The sequence below is a fragment of the Pyxicephalus adspersus genome, chromosome 4, assembly GCF_032062135.1.
Source record: "Pyxicephalus adspersus chromosome 4, UCB_Pads_2.0, whole genome shotgun sequence".
Lineage (NCBI taxonomy): Eukaryota > Metazoa > Chordata > Amphibia > Anura > Pyxicephalidae > Pyxicephalus > Pyxicephalus adspersus.
In genome coordinates this window covers 134,813,857-134,837,165 of record NC_092861.1, presented here as the reverse complement: position 1 = coordinate 134,837,165, position 23,309 = coordinate 134,813,857, and the positions used below count along the sequence as shown (strand labels likewise).

General features: G+C 34.8%; 1 protein-coding gene across 26 annotated transcripts in view; it reads right to left on the bottom strand.

Moving 5' to 3' along the window:
• Positions 1–3,022: 3,022 nt before the first annotated feature.
• The window catches only part of NRXN1 (neurexin 1), an 892,798-nt gene continuing 872,511 nt past the window's right edge, over positions 3,023–23,309 (bottom strand). For 16 of the 26 annotated variants that reach the window (XM_072409697.1, XM_072409708.1, XM_072409701.1 and 13 more), the window contains 2 exons: positions 17,802–17,892; positions 3,023–6,211 (listed from right to left, as the gene is read on the bottom strand). In XM_072409697.1, coding sequence (XP_072265798.1) covers positions 5,907–6,211; positions 17,802–17,892 — 396 coding nt within the window. In that variant the 3' untranslated portion in view covers positions 3,023–5,906. The remainder of the gene's footprint in view (positions 6,212–17,801; positions 17,893–23,309) is intronic. The other 10 variants (XM_072409698.1, XM_072409709.1, XM_072409724.1 and 7 more) reach the window with 1 other exon arrangement.

The window sequence follows — 23,309 nt, the reverse complement described above, 5'->3', positions numbered from 1 at the left end:
ATCAGTTAAATGAATTGGAGTGGTTGGGGAAGCTTTGTGCAATAGGCCTGGTTTATGAAAGCTTTTCAATGCTGGACACACTTTCATCAGTGAACCTGAGTGATCCAGCAAACCTGGAATGGATCTGGTCCAGAATGGAAAATGTTTGCTATCAAACAGCAAATTATTTTTAATAAATATATCCTAGGTTTGCTAGATCACCTAAGTTTACAGATGAAAGTGTATCCTCTTAAGCCTTGGAGAGCTTTTATAAATCAGCCCCAATGTCTCAAGGCAATGTGCGGTTCAACCACTTTCACAGAATTAAAAGAGACCACTTTAAATTGCTATATGGTTTCCCAGTGGTTTGATGTACTATAATTGAAACAGATATCCCATGATGCCAAATGTGAAAATACAAAACCACTGCCAATTTCATAAATCCCCCACTTGCAGATGCCTGTTCAAACTGCTACCGAATGCTCCTGGATGCATAGCAGTTAAAGTGAGCGGAAGTGGTCAACAGCACAGTTTTCATTCACCAATCTAAACTTAGATTGGTCTAGTATTATAAAAAATTACACAAAGGGGTTTATTTCCTAAAAGGCAGAATGTGATCATTTAGCAAAGTAATGTTCACTTAGCAAAATGTGAATGTATATCTTATCACATAGGATAAACCCTTGCTCAATTGCATATGTAGAGATAAAAAAACAGGATTTTTGATTTAATGAATATATTTAAAACAGATTTATCTTTAACTCCAGAAGTTATATAACCATTCATTTTGCAAATAATATAAACTGTCTTTATTCCTTCAGTATATCAAACCATTCTGTAAAGATAATAGCAGTGCACACTGTACAGATATGTATTTTCTACCCCTAGTATGCTATGTATAATTACTGAGTAGGGATTCAATTTCTTTTGCTTCCTTTGACATCCCGAACATGTTTTGATTTTCCAGTGGAAGAAACATTCTGCCTTTATTGGGTTATAAGTACAGATTTAAAGGATTTGTGTCCTGACCTATTGCACAATGGGTTATGCTCTTAATGAACCCATAGAGGATACTGACTTGACGTACTGTAATTGCATATGAGCTTTGGAGACCTCCGATGGCTTTCTTAAGATGTGTTGCTTGTGTTGAAAAGTAAATCTTCTTGAACTAAAGGATATATGAAGTGAATATCTATTACCACAAGGGTACATGAAAGTGGTTTTTGTAGCAGTGTTAAGTGTCTGGGTCCTCACAATCCCTATACCGAGAGTTATATTCTGTTTCTTCAAAACATAACTGCACATGATGTTGCTGCTTATCCTTAATTTGACAGTATAGCCTAGAGATGTGATTCATAGGATCAGATGGCTGTGCATCCATTTATAACAGGTGAATTAAAGTTAGAACTAAAAAGCATATTTTCTAAAGTTCACAATCTTGCCCTGTTGACTCAGGAGTGTTTCCTGAATTATCTGTTAATTATGTTAACCTAATTTAATATTCTATTCATTCCCTTGCATGCACGACTTACTATAATAATATAACCATAGTCCCTTCAGGTTTAACAAAATGCTAAAGTTAAAAGAAAACTTACTCCACTAAAAAAAGTAATTTAAAGCCGATGTTATGATAAAACATATTTTATTTGCCTCTATACCAAAGATTCACCCTTTAAAACTATGCCATGCCTGCCATTCACTTATTGTTCCAGATAAACTATATTTCCCTCTGGCTAGGTGTTCATAATTTCCTTGAAAATTCAATATTTTAAAGATAAAGGCAAAAGTAGCTGGAGGAGATCAAGATAATGTTTTGGGTATGGGATTTTATAATTACGGACTTGTGAAAGACTACAAAAGGTAGTTGGACACTCTATTGGGGTTCACATGGGTAAATGTTTTAAAAGTGGGTACTTCTTGTTCCTCTAATAACTTGTTCTTGAAATTGTTCTTGTCCACTATGTTGCCTTGCGTAGCACTAAAATATTATCGCCTCCAATCCATGGTGCTAAATCTCTATTTTTTATTATAAACCTTACATACCAGTGTTCCCAGATGTTCCTGTACAGTTTCTGAACAATGCCCACTGCTGCATCTTGAGTGGGATACCTAAAAAGAAAGTCTCACCTTGTCTAATGCACAACACATTGTTTTTAAATTGGTCTTATTATTTTAGAAAATACCTTGAAGTGTTGCATAGGCATAGCTTAATATTTAGTATTTTATAGATGCTGGATAGTTTGGGCCACATCAGACTTCACAGCATTAAACCACAGGGTAAACCACTCTCCCGAGCGCTCCCATTAAATCAAATAGTAGAGGTTGGGAACCAAGTGTGTATGCAGTTGCATTGGGCTTGTGACAAGTTCTTAGAAGAGACATGAGGATGAAACACACACCACTGCAAACTGAAGGGAAACACAACCAAACACGATAGGCTTGATTTATTAAAGCTCTCTAAGACTGGAGAGGATAAACTTTCATCAGTGAAGCTAGGTGATCCAGCATACCTGGAATGGATCTGGTCCAGATTCTAAAACAATTACCAGCAGATAGCAAATGACTTTTAAGAAATCCATTTTAAGTTTGCTGAATCTCCCAGCTTCACTGAAAGATATAATAATTTTATTCCATTGGCTTAGTGAAAATGGCAAGATTCACGGGTTTGAATCACATAAAAAAAATGTAAAAACATAACTTTTATTTGGGATGATTGGACAGCTGAAGTCAATAGAGCTTTATCTCATATATTGTGATAAATAAAATAATCTTTGCAGGATGATAGTTTACTTTGCTAAAAAAAAATATGTCTGAGTGATCCCCTAAATTGTTGATTTTTTGTTATCTTCAGTTCTCTTGCACCTTAATCTGCTTACATGCACCTATATTGGAACAGCACACTTTTATTGTTCTTATTTTTCATTACTTGTTCATTTGTATTCATTTGGCCATTTGTTTATTCACTGAAAGTGTTTCTGGTTTGGTTTTCCATATCATACTTATTTTATTATACATTTCTTGCAAAAATAAAAACAAAATAATGTATTAAGAAACATTTTATTAACAAAACAATAAATTCCACTTGCTTAGCATTTCCAGTAATGGATAAATTGGCCTTGCAACAAAATAAATTCATTTTCAATATCTATCACACAAACACAATAAACTGGCTTTGGGCCTCTCGGTTTTAACTTTTGGGGATGAATCATCTCACACTTTTTGATTTTGTTGTAAAGGCAACACATTACAGAATTGGAAATAAGCCACCTCATCCAGACTAAGTACAGCAAATATATAGGAAAAAAAAGAAAAGAAAAAACCTGTTGCAGAATATAAAATGTACCTACCCCTTCAATGATAAGAACCCAATGAAATGCACCAAAATGCATCAGGTGGATTCTCATTCTTTGAAAGAAATAACATGACGATGTATTGATGCTATAGCAAAATTGCATACATACTGATTGAATGGCTAAAATAAATCTGAAACAAAGATGTTACAAATAAATGCCAAAAATATCAGTAAATAACAGAAATAGTAGCTCAGAATTAAGGTATAAATGATTATCTGAGATAAAAAGTGTTGGCAAAATAGACATATACAAAGAAACATTGACAACTGACATTTTGATTACATAAAATAAAATACTTTATAAAAGACTTGTAGTACTTTGCTATCGTAGAATGTTCAATTTTGGCAAGTCTTGTTTGGACTCTTTTTTTTTTTTCTAGAGAACTATATTCATGATTGGACCTTTCACACATTCTGTGCAATACAGCATTAAATAACTTTTTATCCCTGAGTACAGTTGACTTTCTTTAGTGTCCGGATGGAGATTTGTAGCAGGAAAAGTTATTTGATGCACCCAGTTCTTCTACAAGCTACTGGCTTTGGGGAGTGATCAAAATGTTCTTGCAAAAAGCAGTTCTAAAGGACTAAAGATTTTTGGAAGCCCTAATAGTATTTTCATCAACTGTTGTTATTTTTCTTTTCTGTTCACTTGTAAGAACATGTCTACATTTTAAGCATTATTTATAAGCTACCCGGTGAATAAAACAAGGTCTTTTGCTTTGTTGCCCCTGCTGTTTAAATTAATTTTAAATTCCTCCTTCCTGTCTATAATGTGTGAACATCTACACTCTTCTCTGGAGACCATCGAGTGAAGTATCAGAGTTCTCTTGAAGTGCCCACTTTTAGGTTAAAATATTCTCTTTGCATTTCCTCTTGAGTTATATGCTACTCTGGAGTCTTTTGAAACAAGCTTAATTCAGCAAAGCTTGAGATTTCCTTTTTTATTTCTTACTATATATTAATTTTGTAACTCCAAAATTCTGACATTCAAAAAAATATTTCTTTTTTAACTATATGCAAACAAGGCAATTTTATTTTAGGATATTACTTTGTTTTGTTTCTTATGTTTGCATCAGAAAGAAAAGTGTTTTTATCTACGATTACTACTTTATTTTTAATTATAGCAAAAAATATGAAATTTCTCTTTTTTTTGTGAAAGAATATAGGCTTGGATAAAGGACACAGTAATATAATTTTTATAGTATTCCTAAGCCCTAATCTACATGAACCCCACTTCCTGTTCATGTATGCATGTCAATCATATTTAATACTTTTTTTTTTTACATAAAATTAAGGTCCATCATTATTATTATTTTTTTAATTATAGTTATTTAAACATGACATGTCATAGCTAAAAAGTAAAATGTTCTAACAGTTAATTAGCTAGCAAAAAAAAAAATGTGGAATGCCTGTTGCTCTAAAACTTGGACTCTTTTAATGTTTGGACAGTGTTAGATACCTTTACACCTTGTGGCTCGCCATACTGGAACTTGGCTGCAGTGGAATGTTGGCTATTGTGCTGTATAATATTAACATTTTTTTTTTACATTCATACACATCCCCCAGCGGCATACTCACAAGAATTTAAAAATAAAAGATAAAAATTGGGTAATGGCAGCAAGAAACTGAAAAATGTCTGTTGGGTCAGACATTGGAAAACTGTCTATACCTAGCAACACTTAGAACATTGAGTTTACCAAAAATGGCTGAAGAGCAGATATATTTTGCATTGTCTATACAACAGGCTATAAAACATCACTTATCACAGTCCAGAAAGCACATATAGATGTGTTTTATATAAACATATGTAGTAACATATTAAGCGTGCATGAAAATTTTCAATGATTGCATCTATCCCTCTTGTTTTTTTAATTTTGAAAAAGGGCCTTATATTCCGTATTTGTGAAAATAAGGCCTCCGTAACATACTCTTCACAACCAGAAAGGGGTCTTTGTGAAAGTTTTTGTTTAAAGTTTTCAGAAAAGCCAGCTTTTTGTATCAGACATGTCTCCATGATTGCTTCGCTGCCCCACTACCGCAAGCCACAGCTTTTTGCAAGTTCAGAGTTTTTGCTGGCGTACAAACTTCACATGTTGAATTGGGCACAAGCACTTTGGCTGCATCCAGAATCATAGGTAGCTTTTTAATTTTTGTTTTTTTTAATTGTGCCTGAACGTTGGAATTAATTTTTTTAATTTGAGTTGTGCCTCGAAGTTGGATCTCCTTCTGTGCTTGAAGAATGCTTTGTCTAATCATTGTCTTTCCAAAACATTCCATCGCATTAATGAACGGGCAGAATATACGAAAACACTGTAGATAGTTGAATATCTTAAGTGGCTCCTGTTTCTGGGAAACAAAACCATGGTGTGCTTGTTTTATATATATTTTTTTCCATTTGTTTTACATTTTTTTTAAAAACAGTCTTTCCTTTCTGATCGCATTACCTGTCTTCTTTATTTTTTTTTTTTAATTTTCAATGTGCTTCATAAAAAGTAAAGTAAATAAGTTTGTTAATTTTTATGTCTCAGATAAAATGAAGACTATTTCTATACACGTGTTCGTTAAGCGGCTGGGATCAGACGTAATATTCTTTGTCCTTGTTTTTCTTATTTTTGTTTGAACTTTTAGCGCTGCTGGGTTGTTTTTCCTTAATTACAGCCCCGTTGGACTGCGCTGAGTTACTGATGTAGTTTCGACTCTCATCAACATGATAGGAGCCTTCATCCCTGTTTCGGTACTTGTACATGGCGTAAAGGAGGATGAGGATGCACAGGGCAGCTGCAGCTACAATGCCAACAACCATGCCAGTCGTGCTGCTAGATTCCCTGATGACTTCCGCAGGGCCTGGAATATCTCTCCCACCGGCTCTCGTTGGGTTTACTAAAGAAAAAAAGGAAATTGGTTATTACTGTGTACAGTTTCAACAAAAAAAAAAAAAAAATAATAGCTGTAAAAAACAAAAAAAAAACAACTATTGAACCACAATAATATATTAAGTAATAAATCTCAAACATTACAATATTGCAATGTTAGATTGCCATCACAGAGGATTCTATGGATCCTTTTATGGTTATGTTTTTGAAGGAGCACCTGTGTTTTATTATTCAAAGTGCCCTTTACCAAAGTTCATCATAACCTACTTCAGAGTGATTCTTCTATGTAAGACACATTGCATTTTAGGTTTACAATTTCTTTAAACATTGCAAATAAGCAAGCCTTTGGACAAGCATAACTACTGTGTCTGTTGTCAATAAGCTTTTATTTTGTCTCTCAGTGTGATTGGGGAAAAAGGACAGATTCTATTAACAATGTAGCTTTAAAATGGAAACAAGGCAATGAATTTAAATGCTAGGTAAATCAATGTTCCACCTGCTGGAATGTCTCTCACGCGGAGCCCATTTTCACAATTATCTCACTTACCTATTCAGCCTTCCAGTGGAAAGCGGCTTTTGATTGATGTTACCTACTGCCACCTTTTCAAAGAGATTTTGAACTGGTCTGAATAATAGTGTAAACTTGTTTTTGCTGTTATAGTAGAACTAAATATACAGTGAAAGGCCTTAACAGAATTAATGTTCCCATTTTTGCACAAGAGACAAAAAAAAGAACCTATTGAGGTGAAGGAAAGTTTCAAAGCAACATGACAACAAGGTTTAAACTCTCTATAGGTACAGATATAAAACTTTGTTATCTTATAGTAAAATTTAGCAGCTTTCCTATTCCCCCTGTTTGAAATAAAAGTTCTGTATAGTATCTGAGCTGAAAGACTTGAATACACAGTTGTCAAAGAAGAATAAAGAATTGATTTGTAATGGGAGCTGCAAATGACATTTTGTTTTAAGAGGATTTCACTATAATTCATATTTTCTCTGTCATAGGTCAACTCAGAACTAGTTTTAAACATTGATATGGGAAATATCAATGTTTAAAACAATAAAATTGTGTTGAACTGGATATTCTTTGTCAGATAAAACCATAAAAAAATATGTATGCAGTTTGTGCATTTAGATATTTAACTGTATATCTGCTTTAAATTTTGGTTTCTACCTAGGGCTTAAAGTTTAATCTGCTTATATTTATTTCCCTGGCTCCATCTTTCCACCTTAATGAACATGCAAATTAAAAAAAAAATAATATAAAAACATTTAAATAAACTTTTTATGTTTTTATTGCATACATTATTAGGATTTATAAATATCATGGTTCTCACATAACCTGAAAACATTACAGCACCCTGCTTTATGGTTCCCACATTCCTGGGGTTGGATCTTGGGGGGGTTTGCAAATATCAGATTGGCTCTTGGGAGGAAGTATGTAAATATGAAAATGCATACATCATGAATGTAATAGGCCAGAAATCATGAGGCTGGGGAAGGAAGGGCTAAATGGAGTCCAACAGTCAGAAAATAGGAAGGCTGTATTGCAGCATCTACTGTACATCATACTGTACATCATCATTGTAAGTAGTTTTAGTACAGGAGAGGATCCTGGACAACTGTGTAAGGCTGAAAGTAATTGCAAGAGCCTCCCTTTGTAAAGATTTACTCTCATTTATTCTTGTGTCTTCTGGACAGGAATTGAACAGGTTATGTTTAAATAGGAAATCTCGTATAAAACAGAAATAGCAAAAAAAAAAAAAAAAATAGGTACAGATACTGGTATATGCAGCCTAGCTCCAATAAACAGTTGTTTTTTTTTTTATTCTACTTGTGTTGCTGTTAAAGAGTTTCTTCAGTTCCCCAAAGTAAAACTTTGTCAGCACTGACAGTAAGCAAGGTCAAATCTGTCTTATGGAGCCATGGACAGCATTAAAAACCCACCAGGGGTTTAACTGGACATAGAAATAAATAGTATGTGTAAATAGAATGCAGTAATAAACAGTTTTTGTATCCACTTATATCTCCAATTCTCTTTTTATTACCTAATCCCACTGCTTCAATGTGCACTGTAAGCATTTTATACCATGGCACTCTACAAGTACATCTGGTCCCAGTCCGATATGGACCTTACATTGAGCCTTAAAGTATGTGATAAAATGACTTGCTTTGGAAATGGGATTTAAGCTTCAGACGTAAAGCCCCTTGGCCATTTTTCATTAATATTTAAGAAACAGCAATGCACATTCAGACTCCTGTGGAGCCTGAGAATTGAAATTAACGCAACAAGATTATTTTAAAAGAAGGAGGCATTTTTCTTGGTTTGCTCATACTGAGGGTTTCAAATGACATTTAAACATGGCATCACCATGATTACTTTTAAGAAATGTTTAATCACTTTTTCTGCTATTATCTTGGTCTGGTTTGATTGACATATTACTTCATATTAAGTTAGTAGTTAAGTAAGAGCTACTGATAAGGACCATTTGCTGAAGTTTGTTTAATTTGAAGTAATAAAGGATATCACATTATCTAGATTTTAGTGGTCAGTGATAAAATGAGTCCTATTGGTAATTTCCATTTATTAAAAACAACATCTAGCATAGTGATGCAATATGTAGTCCACCCATGGCATCAAATATTACAAATCTATTTATTCACACAAGGGTGAAATATGAATGATTACGAAGAAAAATCCATAATTTAGATAAACATTTTAAAGAATGACTGCAAAAATGCTTTGAGTAATTCACTAAATGCTTTGAGTATCACTGTATGGCATTGGCACATTATTGGGGTTCAAAGCTTTTAATGGAAAAATGACTGAGGAGAAATAAATAAAGAGTTCTACTCCTGTGGTTCTATAGAAGAAATTGTTATTGTTGCCTGTTCATAAATACCAAATGTGATCATCGTCTACAGTGCATTACTGTATGTGAAAATTCCGCACGGATTTGACAAATGCAGGTAAAATTAGTGCAATATCATTTATTGTTTTTATTTTAATATTTTTTTTACTGAATAGCAATAGGTTCATCCTCATTTTTACTTTTGTTTCACAAATATTTGTGATTGTGGTGTGGTTACAGCCCAGGTCCATTCCACAACTTCAAACAAAGCCATGCCATCTCTAATACAGATTCCGACTTACTGGACTGCTCTGGGCTTTAGTTCTTTAACTATTTTCCATCAGATTAAACTGTTGATTTTTATGCCATTTTACCACTCTGCTTTATTTGCCAAACTGCATTTGTTTTTCTTTTAACCTGTTTTACACTAAAGGTCATCAACAAACCACCTCATATTAAGACAGCTTTTTAATTACTTGTATGCCATGCGACTATCCCAAATCCCTTAGTCTCTACACAAATACTTACATAATTCTATTAAGTATATTACCAGGCCCTGCACTTTGACAAGTAACTTATTGATCATAAAATAATTGAACTTTTTCATATAAGCCCATTGTATTCCCTTTGTCGCCTGTGAGTGACAGGGCCATGGCTATCTTTCGCTACGCTGAAAATGCCTTTTAGAATCAACACAGCGCCTTATTCAATAGCTGACATTCTTTGTGCAAGACTTGTAGCTGCTTCTCTGTAGATAACAATTCTATCTTTTTATGGATCAAAGTTTTCAGTTTCGCATGCTTTAAGTGAATTACATTTCTTTTATCTTCAGGTTTTATTATTGTTTGCCTATATTTTAAATGAAGCATAAAGAAGTGTCACTCTGGGCTTATCTAGGCTGCAGTCTAATGTCAAAGCTGTGTTTAAGCTTCCATTTCATTTTATGTTCTCCCTTTATCGGCACCGCTTTCCTAATGCCAAAGAAAGGATTTTCTTAAGTAATTTTGTGTTTTAGCATTAAACATATTCTTTGTGTACAGTTTGTTTATTACATTGCGCACTTGTAGTCTTACTATTATTCTGGGAATACATTATATAAAAGGCTTTTATTTATTCCAGTCTGCAGCAGAATAAATGGCCTTAATATTGCAGGTGGTGGTTGGAAAGTACACAAGGCATACCTTATGTGTTATGATATGCACTCATTTACCTTTTGTTATATTTAGAAGCCTACAATGATGAGGCTAAGAACTTTGTTTTCAATATACCTATTCTATCTTCTGATTAGTTACTATGATTTTCCAAGAAGTGCTTGAGAGATGACCAAGGAATACATGTATATCAGCTAGTCCTAATTTTGATTATCCATTATTGAATAAATATTTATGGTAAAGGTAGCTTACTACCTTAACTACCTTAATTGAAGGTGCTATTAAAGTTATTAATTGCTCATACAATGACCAGTTTTCTGTACCAAACGAATCAAAACTGTCAAACCATATTATCATCATATTAGTGTCACCTCTACCAACTTATATTTTAATATCTGGCCCTGTCCTGGGAAAGGCAAGCTGATCACCTACCTACAAAGAAGTGTCGATCAAAAAAAATATGATGGATTTAGTTCAAAGTTTTCTTTTTTTTGGCCTCTCATTGTAAAACAAGTCAAAACCCCTGGAAAAATATAATTTGCACAGTTGAGTTTTGGCCATTACAATTTTGGCAAGGCCTGTATCACTCCAGCATGAATGTTTCCAATAATTGTATGTTTCACACTAATAGCCTGGTTTTATTCCAAAATATTAAATATATAGTCTGTCTCCCCTGCTTATGCCCTTCCACCTTCAGACCAGAGATTACAACCTTATTGGTTCTGTGTTGTTACTGAACTTTGCACTTCCAAGGTCACTATCCTTAGCCTCTCATGTTTGTGGGAATTCCCGGTCACTGTTTTGCCTTGAAGGGGTTCACACCATCCACGATTAAAATATGATCTTAACAAATCCATGGGTATACTAAAAGATACCAGTCAAAAAAGGAGGATGAGTTCTTGACCTAAAAATGCCACTATCCCGTCTGACTCTAAATTCATACATTTAAATATTGAAACTTTGAAACAAGCATCTTGTAATATATACATATTGTAAAATATACACAAATCTTCATCTCTCTTATTGTCATAAATGTCAAAGCATCAGCATGACGGTCAAGGAACTAACATTCCTAAAAGAAGACATCAGCATTGGCAATCTTCATAATTCTCGCATGACAAGTGAATTTTAATGGCCAATGAGTTTATTATCATTATTATATACTTAGATCAGTTCACATATGCTTTGTAAATGTATAGACAATCAAGCATTATGATTAAATCTGCAGTAGACTAGCATGTTGGGCAAATTTCACCCAGTGGTGTAAGAAAACTTGATAACACCCAATGGGCATCAATATTTGCTTTCTCTCTCTCCTGGATATACAGACTTATTATTGCACATTGATTTTTATTTCAAGCAGGTGGCCTACCTTTATTTAAAGCATGTCCTTCCACAGCATGCTGTGAAACTTAATTGGCACGGACAATATCATTCCACTATTATCATTATACAGCAATAATGATCATACGGATGGGTTAGCGGCTATTAAATGTCTTGCAGGCAATAATCACGGAGATGCTATTTCTGTAGTCAGCAATAGATGCACGGGTTTAATCCATGCATATAGGATAAGGCTAGAGATGGTGCTGAGCAAGTCAGCGTAGAGCGTACATCCATTGTACTCACATAGGTAAGTATGGCTATTGATTTCCTCAAATTACCCAAGATTCTGTGTGCAAACTTCAGATAGCGCTGTTATGGTACTCAATGGGATGCTTAAGAGTGTGAAACAGCATAATGGCCCTGAACTTTCAGGAAATGTAATGGTAATGGAAGCTGATGCAATGTAATTTTTTGTAGTATGGTTTGCTATACAGCAGTAAAGTAAACCTGTCTCACATTTAAAGTACTTAAGCTGACAAAAAGCCAAAGGCAAGCATCTAGTGACTGTAAATTAGTTTTCTGACACAGCTTTCAGCATGGAAAACAAGTAAAAAGAGCATTTCTCCTAACCTCTAACCTAGCTGAACAATAAATCAAACCCTGAATATTAACCTTTTCCCTATCCAAACCCTAAGATCAACATAACAATGCCCTGAACCACCTGAACAATGAACCCTTAACACTTCTAATTATCTAGCCCTAATCTGGCCTTTTCCTTACCCTTCTAATAAACATGAAGCTAAAATGATGTCTTAATATGTATCCTTTTAACTTAAATATACCCGGACACTTAACTCACAATATTTGGAGAAGGGTGATAGTCACCAGCAAGGTATAGCCATTCATTGGTGTTATTCCCCACCTGCCATTGTAGCCCTCCATTGCTCTATTGTGGTGTCCAAGGATGAAGGAGCATGTGCTTTTCCCCTTGTGATAAAATCTGGAACTGAGCAGTCAATTTTTATGTCACAACACTGTCACAGGGTGGGCAATGATCATGTGTTATCCACCAGCGTAAGCTCCAAAGCCAGCGGTGACAAGGGGGCATGGCTTACTGTGTATACCATGCTAGGAGGGAGGGCTATCCGGGGGCACTGTCATTTTGCTCTGAATAGGTAGGTTCAAATGTTTCTTCATCACCCCAACCTCTGACGCTAAGCTAACCCCGACCTTATCCCTAATGCTAAATCAAACTCTACAGTCAAGTAGTTTTAAAACATGCCAATAGAATCTACACCATTAAAGTCAGAAATTAGAGAAAAACCTTATACAATTCTTAGTGAAATGTGCAAACCTCACTGATATACAAAGTGTGGGACATACCGTGGGTTGGATGGGGAAAAGGTTGCAAGTCAGAACGCATTGACTTTGGAGGATAGTGAAACATGTGCAGATACCTCTGGGTGTTTGCATTTTGAGTTAGGTTTACTTTAAACTGCTTTGTATGTACTAAACACAACTATAAATTCCTTATTCTTAAATTTTAGCTATTCATTGAAACTTATCTTTACAACAAAAGAATGGTAAGCTAACGTTATAATGAAACCAATTCATATTGACATGTCCGCTTTAAAAACATTATCCTTTCCCGAAAAAAAAAAACTAATCCTTCATGGAATATAATGACAATCTCTTCAGCTGTCATTAGAATGATCATTAGTTATTAGATTGACACACCACTTGTTTTATCCCAGGATTAGGAATCTAAAAAGATCACAATACTGTGACTCCAAAGGGAACTGAATGCAGAAAACAAGAATTAACTTGTAATAGGCTTAACTGTGGTAAATAATACCAGCATCTCATGTCATCACCTTCTTTTGTTCCACAAGGCTAGAATTTAGTGTTAATTATTGGCAAAGTCACCCAAAAGTAAAATTTATTTTTTTTGGCTTGGGTTTAAAAATGTTGTTTTGCTTTAGAGAAACAGATGGCAGCCAGTAAATATTGGCACTACTAGCTATACCTCCACTGAATATATTTCAACTGTCTAAGTCACAGAATTGCCCCTAGGTCAGGTACAGAGTAAACTCCAGGCTCTGCTTGTGGTGTACCAAGTGTAATGCTGAACATTACACTGTACTAAACTTCAAAAATAAAAACAAAATGTGGGCTGGCAGGTTTTTTCTATTGCAGAAGGGACAGGTTTTTTTTTCTTCTGCAATGAAATAAATTTACCTACCTGTTTGTAATTTTTAAATTAAACTTAACTCTCTTTACTCATGGGTGCCATATTGGTGGGCAAGGCTGGAGTTATGGAATCACGGCATGCATGCCAGGATCTGACACTCAGTTATCCATACACAGCTCAATATACATTACAGAAGAGATTGTGAACAGGCAGGTCAGTTTGTTTTTTTGCAAAAGGGGCAGCATCATTTTTTTCTTTAATAAAGAACCTGCCTGCATATTTTTTTTGTTTATAAAGTACAGTTCAATTTTAAAAAAACCTTTGTGCCAACCATTAATTTCATAAATTTTTTTTCTATAGCATCTTGTTAGTAATGCACAACAGTGAATTAAGTCTGTTGCGTTTTGCTCTTTACAAGGGCTTAATCATACATTTTTGTAACTTGAACAATACAGCTTTGCTAGATCAAAAGGAGACTGCACTTTCCATGCAAGCAGGAAGCAAGGGACCACCAATAACTTATAAATTAAGAGTGAGGGTAATGGGTCCACCACTATGAGTGCCATAATACTTGGAGATTCTACCATAAAGGTGACATTGAGGCACCTAGTTGGTGACAATGCATTGTGATCCAGAGCACAACAGGTGGCCAAGCTGGTATGTTCCACCATCATTACCATTAATAAACCCATCCTCAGCAATGACATAAAGTCCCCTACAGAAAGGAAAGCATTAATTTAAAAAAATAACTATAAAAAAAAATTATAGATATTCTTCTAACAGTGCTTTAGGAAATTAAATGCTATCCAGTTAGGCAGTAGATTTTCTTTAAGGGAAACAGAGTAAGTTTGGATTTTAGACATTAAACTGAGACAAATACTGTGCATTGATGCATTTAAAGTCTGTAAAAATATCCAAATGTGCCTGGCAATGAAGAGGTTAGACCAGCTCTGGCCTTGCTCTGCTTTGATATACAGATGTGGAAATGTTATTACACCCAATGGCACATTACAACATTCGGAAAAGGGTATTAGAACACAACGCTTTTCAAAGCAACCTAATGCATTGTTAATGCAGCTTTCACCTAGTCAAGCATTGCGCTTGTCGTTTTACAATGTACCAGTGGGAGTCATAAAGCTAGCTACATCTGTAAAGGATACGCACTTTGATATTTCACTAAATTTGGCAGAGTTTTAATCACATGTATCTTGATTTATTACTGGCATTTTACAGTTTGCCTATTGTATATGTAATAAAGAAATTTGAATAACATGCCTCCATGAGGTATGCTAAAGAAATATTTTCTTAAAAGGGTTTTCTAAGAACAAATGAAACGTGTCACATCTGTTCTCAGTGCACCCTCCTTGAAGGAAGCAGCTGGACCCTTGTCCTCTGCAGATTCTATATTCCTGGTGGACAATAGTCAATTTCAGATATACAAGATGCTTGGTAAATGTCATTGCATCTAATAGTCCTTGATGTGACACCGGGTTTTGCTCGTAGGTGGTATTGCAGAAAAAATTCAGAAGGAGCGGTTTCTGGGCCCAAAAACTTGAAAAAAATCAGGTATAAAAACGAAGCAGTTACGTTCACTGCCCTTTAACCTCCCTAGCGGTACATTTATTTCCGTTTTTTTATGTCCAAAAGCAGTACATTGTTTCTCATGAAAATTTATTTTACAGTATAATATAATAGTATGAGTATAATAAAGTTTGAAACACAAAATCATGTAAAAACAATAAATTGAATAAATTAAAAAATCTATTTAAAAAAAATGTTTTAATTTTTTTTAATTAAAAAAAAAATACACATTATACTCAAACTATTTTATATACTGTAAAATAAATGTTTTTGAAAACAATGTACTGCTTTTACACATAAAAATCCAATGTATTGCATTCAATACAGTTATTTTGTATTGAATGCAATACAAATGGATTTTGAATTTCCCGCCCCGCCCCACCGGCAATGTACAAGCACCGACGTCACCGGGAACTGCCCGGTGACTCATCGGATGCAGAAGCAGGAAGAAAGAAGACGGAGATTGCGGTGCTGGACGGCGCAGAACGCCGGCGGATCAGGTAAGGCTCTATTTTTTATTACCTTCCCATAGGTTTACATACCCCGAGTATGATTTGGGGTTACCACTTGTAGCAACTTTTTTCTACTTGGAATAACTTGGAATAGATCTTGTCCAGAACTTAAAACATTTGCCAACAAATAGCAAATGATTTAGAAAATCTATTCCAGATTTGCTGAATCCCTGAGATACTCCCAAGATAGTCTATCTTCTACAAATATGAAGAACAAGCCCAATAATGGTGAAAAATCATCAGCAAGAAGATTACTGGGAATACTTGTGACTATTTTAGGCACAGTTTCCAAGTTCAGTTCCTCTTTGAATAAAATTTACCCCCAAGTCAAATCATGCTCCACTTTCCTATTCTTTCATTGTTCTATCTGAACATGGTGCACCCTTCCCCATCACCCAAGCCGCAGTCTCCTGAAGTGCATATTGGCATGTGCCTTCCATTACACATACATCTCTTTATGTATTCCCAAGTAAAACACCATTACTCCAGACTATGTTTTCAAACCAGGGGCTAAGTGTTGAAATAAATGTATTACGATAATCATGTTTGATTGTTGTAATTGATTACCCACCATTTAATTGAAGTTGGTGCTTAAGCACTTTTGAAATCAGAGATCAGTGCACAGATCCTGCAGGCACAATGCAATCTACAGCTTGAGCCAGTAACATCTAATAAGATTTATGCCTCAAACCGTCTCGTCTTCTTGATTTTCAAGATCTGGGCAAGCCGTAATGTTTTATATCCTCGCCTTTCATTTATTTTTATTTTCCTCTCATCTAACAGCACTCTTAAAATAGCACTTATCTTTGCAACTTTTTTTGACACTTTTCATGAAGATCTTTATAACTCTGTTAATAAAATATACCACAGGCTTATATTTTCAGATTGTTACACACATTAACAAATAATAGGAAGCTGGGTCATCATTGTTCATTTAAAGGCTCTAAAGTTACAAATGAAATGTGCTTGCTTTTTCAGCAGTTTGCTAAAAAGAAAAAAAAGAACACCAAATTACAACTGTTGACTTGACAGAAACAGGGGAAGGTTTCACTCTATAGCCAAATTTTTGTGGACATTTAATCTCAAAACAATATTAATAAAATAATATAAATAAATTTCCCCCTAGCCCACTTCTTTGGGAAGGCATTCCTATCAACTTTTTGGAATAAGTCTGAGAATTTGTGCCCATTTTGCCCATTGTGTTGTAACCAGGTTTTAAGTTTAAAATGCATGTGTGATGCCGTATTAACAGTGCCCTTCCTTTGAAATGCCTGGACAATAGTTTTGGGAGATGCCCATATATGTTTGACCATATACTGTAGTGGATTTATCAAAAAGTATTCTTGAGTAAGTGCCTATGGCAGCTTTATTTTTTTCTTTTAGATAACCTCTGGCAATATAATAAAAATAATAGTTTCAGACAATTTGGAAAGAAGGTCTGATTGTGTGCAGGTGGAATAAACCCATACAGATCTTAAAAATAACTCAAATTGATTTACTCTAAGACAGGAAACAAAAGGCTATACACATAGATATTGTTACAATGGTTAACAAAAGAAATGCCATAGGTCACTTTAGACTTCTTTCATGAGATGTTTGATTTCCTAAGGTTCAGAGAAAACTCCAACCCTGGAGACAGAAGACCACACTTGGGGGTAAGCTCCACCAGTGAGATTGGCCCCACTGGGAAGGAATTTAGTGGTTTCTATGAGTGAGGTAGTGATGACCGACTCAGGAAAACTGGGTGTTTATGGATTTTAGATTCACCTGAATATTTGGATAAAGATTTGCCTGTCTGAGAATCATACAGGTCACAAACTCCATGTACCATATGATTCTCCATAGGTTGGACTAATCTTCATGCATATATCCAGGGTAATAAAAACATTTACTAATCAATAATTTTCACCTGATTTTCAAACTGATTCACTCATCACTATATAAAACATGTTAAGGAGAAAAAGGAATAAAAAAGTTGACTAACCTAACCCACCTGAGCTCTGCTCACATGGATCAATGTCCTCATCATCTTCACTGGGGCACTCAGCAGAGGCAACCAAGAGGTCATCAGAATTCTGCAAGAAAAAAGCAACAGCTATAAAAATCTGATAACATTTCAGAATACAGTGGATATATTCAGTTCTTTATATTTAAAGCTGGACTCTAAGATAAATACTTACACAATTAAAATAAAAATATTGGAACTGCTTTACCTGCAACAGAATTATTTCGGTGGAGTCAACTCTTAGATATACACAGCTTTACCAGACACCGGGTGACCTCTCTGTAATCAACACATCCCTAAATCTAAGAGCTAATGTGTGTGAGTGGGACACGAATGTGTAGTATGATGAAAACAAGTCAAAACCAGCTAGATATATTAGATGATTTAAAAATAAGTTTAGCATTTTTAACGAACACATAAGAACAATAATTGGCATTATTTTTTATATCTCTTTGAAGTTCAGTAAATGGGAAATAATAAAAAAGCAATGTCTTGAACATTTACAAACTGCAAACAAAATGTAGCATAAATGCCCCTTTAAAAATTATGTTTGATAATTTGAGAATATGGCTGTATATTAGTCTTAATGCAAATGTAAAACTAACTATAAGAAAGTATAAGTAACATAAACAACAACAACATCATTTAACCTTACAAGGGATCATTAACAGTAACACAAAGTTGGCTAGTAACAAGACTTAATATATACATTGGAAATCTGTTCTATACCTTAATATAATTAAATGATATACTTTTAAATTAAACTATCATTACTGCAATCCTCCATATCCTAGGCTGTAAAGCTAGTTATCTCAAGCAGTCAGGTTTTTTGTTGAACATGCCACTCTAACCTCTGCAGTGCAGTTCATAAATTTTCCTTTAGATTTTTGTTGGCATCAAAAGCGTGAAATCCAAGTCCCTCAAACCTGTTTTGGTCTCTTCAGGCTAATGTCACTTCCAGTTTAATTAGTGCACAGTAATGAGGCAATAATTTGCTAGTTCTACATGCTAGGTTTAATATACCATGGTAACAATGTAACATCAGGTTTACATAAGTCAGTTGATTGACACAAATTCAGGGCGGCATAATTTCGCTTATATGTGTTATCACGCACAACATATTACTAGCAATAATCTATTTTATACAGCTGTGATGGCAATGAGAAAGGAATGGACCTTTCAAGAAATAGTGTTATGACATTTTTTCTTCTTCATAAAGCCTTTGTGATATATAATAGTATATATATATATATATACTATTATATTATAAATGAAAAAATTGTGTAGTAATGCAAATGTATAAATGGGGGAAATGCATTTCCATGCAGTAACATTTATAATTTTTACTGCATGGAAATGTGTGAACCGTCTAACTTTTGGACTATAAAAAAAACAAGACGAATCCTTTAGTTATATGATTTTATATGAAATGTTATAATTTTTATGAGCAAATAGATTTGTTTTGTCTTCCAGGTGCAAATGGAAAAATGCCATACATTTATTTCATGTTAAAAGGCTCTGCAGATCAACATACATAGATTAAATCTCTTGGACACTGAAGGGGATTATTGTTATTGAGCCAATGGGGGTGAGGCAGAGGTAGCCTTTTACACAAGATTTGCCAATAAATACCTTTCCATATCTCTCGATTTTCCTAATCAGTTTGAATTGCCTAGAGATGACATCTAGGGCTGTTGGAGCATATTGAACCTCCATGTTCCAGGTTTAGAAGACTTCCCTTCTTTTTTGGAAGAGCAGTCAGACTGGGAATAAAACTGAACCTCTGGAGACACCGTTGCCCCAATTTACTTAATTTTGGGGCACAATTTATTGGTCAAGAAATGACTTTATTCTTATATCTATGGCTAACCTTAAGCATTTGCTTTATTAGATTTCATAACATAGAGTGTCACTTGGTGTGTTGGGACTTTTCAACATTTCTACAGAACAATGACCTATAGATTTGCCCATTTATATGTCAGTGATGTTTAATAAAAACTATAACAGCTCTTCAAGAGCGTATACTCCAGAGATGAATGATTTTTCCCAAAGACCTAGATTGACAGCATGTACCAGGCAAGGGTGGAAGATTTCTCCGCAATATGGTATCAGCAATTGTAGGAAAATAGTCGAGGCAAATGGGTTTGTTGAAATTATACCTGTCAATCAGCCAGAAGCCATTAAACATAACATTGCAGAACATAACTACAACACCTTTTAAGATAACAGCTTGCACACAATTGTACTGTATTTGAAAGAATTTTCATACTTCAGTGGGTAAAACAACAATTATTTCATTTCAGGCGGCTTTGAATGTACACACAATTGCATTGATATTTTAACCTTTAAGGTAATCACTGCCTGCTGTTTTTTTAGTCCCAGGATGGCCATTAGTGGATTAAGTTAATAACCTGAAGGTTATTAGGTTCAAAACTAAAAACAAAAACCTGGATTCCTGAAGCCATGACTGACCTAGCAAGCTTGTTCTCTGGCTCTCTTGCTGATCTTCCGGCAACAATGGTTTCTGTAGTATTGGCTTAGAACTTTATGGTCATAAGACTCTGAACCCCCATTCAAAATGTTTGAAATCAGATTTCAAGTTTCCATTGAAGAATATAATTAATATTACAACATATAAAATATTTTAAACAATGGAACTCTTCAGCCTCATGGCAACAGTTTTAGGATGACCCTGCTTTTGGTCCTCACCCCTTCCCTATGGAACCTTTTTGTTAGATTTATTTATAAGCTGAATGTAGGCAAGTCTATGCCCAACGTCATTACCTGAACTCAGAAATGCTTTTCTGGCCGAACAGTATAAATTCCATGGATTCATGCAAAGCCTTCTTGAAATAGGATTGGCTTTTACATCCAAAAGTATTGTCAACTTATATACATGTGATGGTCTGGTGACCTCAATCATTGGCCATAAAGTGTAGGTGTATAGAGGGCATGCTAAGTTACCATCAGATGTTTGATGTCTTCGGGCATTTTTTTCTTTTACACAAATATTATTTTACCAGTAACATTTTTTTAAACAATACATTTAGTATAAATTATGTTTTGAGATTAGAAGGCAAACAATTGCTCATTGGGACTGTGAAAAAAGAAGGTCACCATAGTGAGTGTGTCTCCATCTTGCACTCTGCAGTAACAATGATCGGAACATTATCTATACTTTTGGAGTAATTGCTGGTGCCATTAGAGCCATTAACTGCTTCACTAGCTATACATGAAATAATAAACAAGTGCTTTTTCTGGATTCAAGCTTTCTCTACTATCTTTAGGTATTTACTGCAGCTTCACTCATACAATTGAACAATGAAAACAGTGAGTCACAGAGCAGACAGTGAGAAAAAGATATAAAAAAAATTGCAATTATTTATTTAATTATTTATTTAAACAATAAAACATTTCAGTGAATTAATGAAATATAATGTTAAATAGGAATAATTGCAGATTGGATTAAAAGATAGAATTAAAACATAAAGCTTTGTCTATTAGAGCTCTGCATAATGTGTGTGTGCCATCATCTACATTGTAATGTATTAGATAAAACCACACACCCCAAGATCCCTTTCAAACCTGTGGTTTCTCATCCATTGTTGGCCACTTCTGGGTGCACAGAAAACTGCTGCTGTGTGTCTAGGAGGAGAAAAGTGGACCACAGGTAACCAAATTTGTATGAGGCTATGGCACCAATCTTCCAATAGCAACCGAAGACTAAAAGTGGCCTGTCACATTTGTGAACCACACCACAATTTGCCACAGCCACATGCAAAAAAATGGTTACCTATTGCTTCCATGTGCTGGCTTGGGAGTGCATGGGACCACAGTTGAGGTCACAGCAGAATGCTGCAGCTGACCGCGGATTTGAAATGGCACTAAATCTTTGATCTTTACTGAGCTCAAATCACACTTATAAAAGTATTTGTACTCGCCTACAAGACAGAAAAATAAAATGCTGTTATATCTTCTATTCCTACCATATTGAGGAGTGATGCTAGAAGTGCCTTGGCTCTTTAATGTAAATGATCTGTTGGTCAGCAGGCTATTAGTACCATAAGCAGATTGCATGAATTAAACCTGCCAATATTTCCATATGTTTTTTTTAGCAAGTATGGCATACGGAATTCTCATTCTTTTAAGTTTGCCAATAAATGAACTGCTATTCAAAGGGAAAACACTACACCTTCTATGACAAAGCAATTTATATTCCATGTTAGCGCTGATATGGGACTGTTTCTATCCACTGTTCCATGTGAGCAGCCCTTTGAAATGATCCCCATCACTAGTGCTATGTCCTACACATCTATTGTCATTTTGCTGCTACTAAATACTAAGGCTTGGAGATTCAAATTCTGAATTGACACTGCCTAATAACAGTGTTCAATTCACAAAACAGAAAACAGACCTCTCTTTTTGAATATGACCTGTTATCTTCATATTCAGTTTATTACTATTCAAGGTCTGCTCTGCCAAGCTTACACTACAATATAGCCGTCACGTTTGTATCTGTCAACTTATTTTCACTTCCTGTCTTCCATCTACCACTCAATATGACCTAGTTTTGAAGACAAAAAATAGGTTGTCAACATCTAATTTACATGGGATTTAAATAGCTGTTTGTTTCTCTATGTTTATGCCCATGTGACGAGCACAACAAATAGAGCAATATTTCTTTGTGATGAAAGAGTCAGATACATTTCTTTGCATAAAAAAATATATGCAAAGCAGAGTTGGTATCATGACCAAATCTGTCAAAATGAAAAAGACTCCGAGATGCCATTGGAAACTAATCAAATTATTATTTTCATGAACCTATAATACATAGAAGAATAAGACAAGTTCCTATCATTTGTCTGAAACACCTATAACCATGAGAATACAATTCAAAATTTTAGTAGCTTCTTTTGGAGAGAGGCCCATCACTGGGACTTGTAAAATTGCTCAAACTATTCTTGCAGGCATAACTCATCTGTTGTTTTAAATAATAAAGGTCATAATGACTCTTTCTAGCAGCCTGTAATTTATCCACTTGTTATTCATTATATAATTCATTCATGAAACTGTAACAAAGTAAGTGTTGCCCCGAAAAATCACACACATAGTGGTGTTGCCCCGAAAAATCAGATCAATGATGTTGGATTCTTCTAGCAGAATATGAACAGACAAAAGGCCAAGCAGATTTCATAAATGTTCTTTGATCTGTCTCATTGTTATTATCCTCTGGGTAAATGCATTTTCAGAAAGGTTAGATTTGTTTGACATATTTACTTAGCATTTATATAGCATTAAAGTTTTTCCTCTGGTCCTTCCTAGGAACATATTTAGGGAATGTATATAGAGAAAGTCTCCCATAAGGCCTTTATTAAGACATACCATAATGCCAAAATTTTTTGAAGAACCAGCTGGCTTGCTTTGGTAATCTTTAACAGTGGTTGCCAATCTTTTTAGACGGGCAGACCACTAAATTTACCGGCTCCA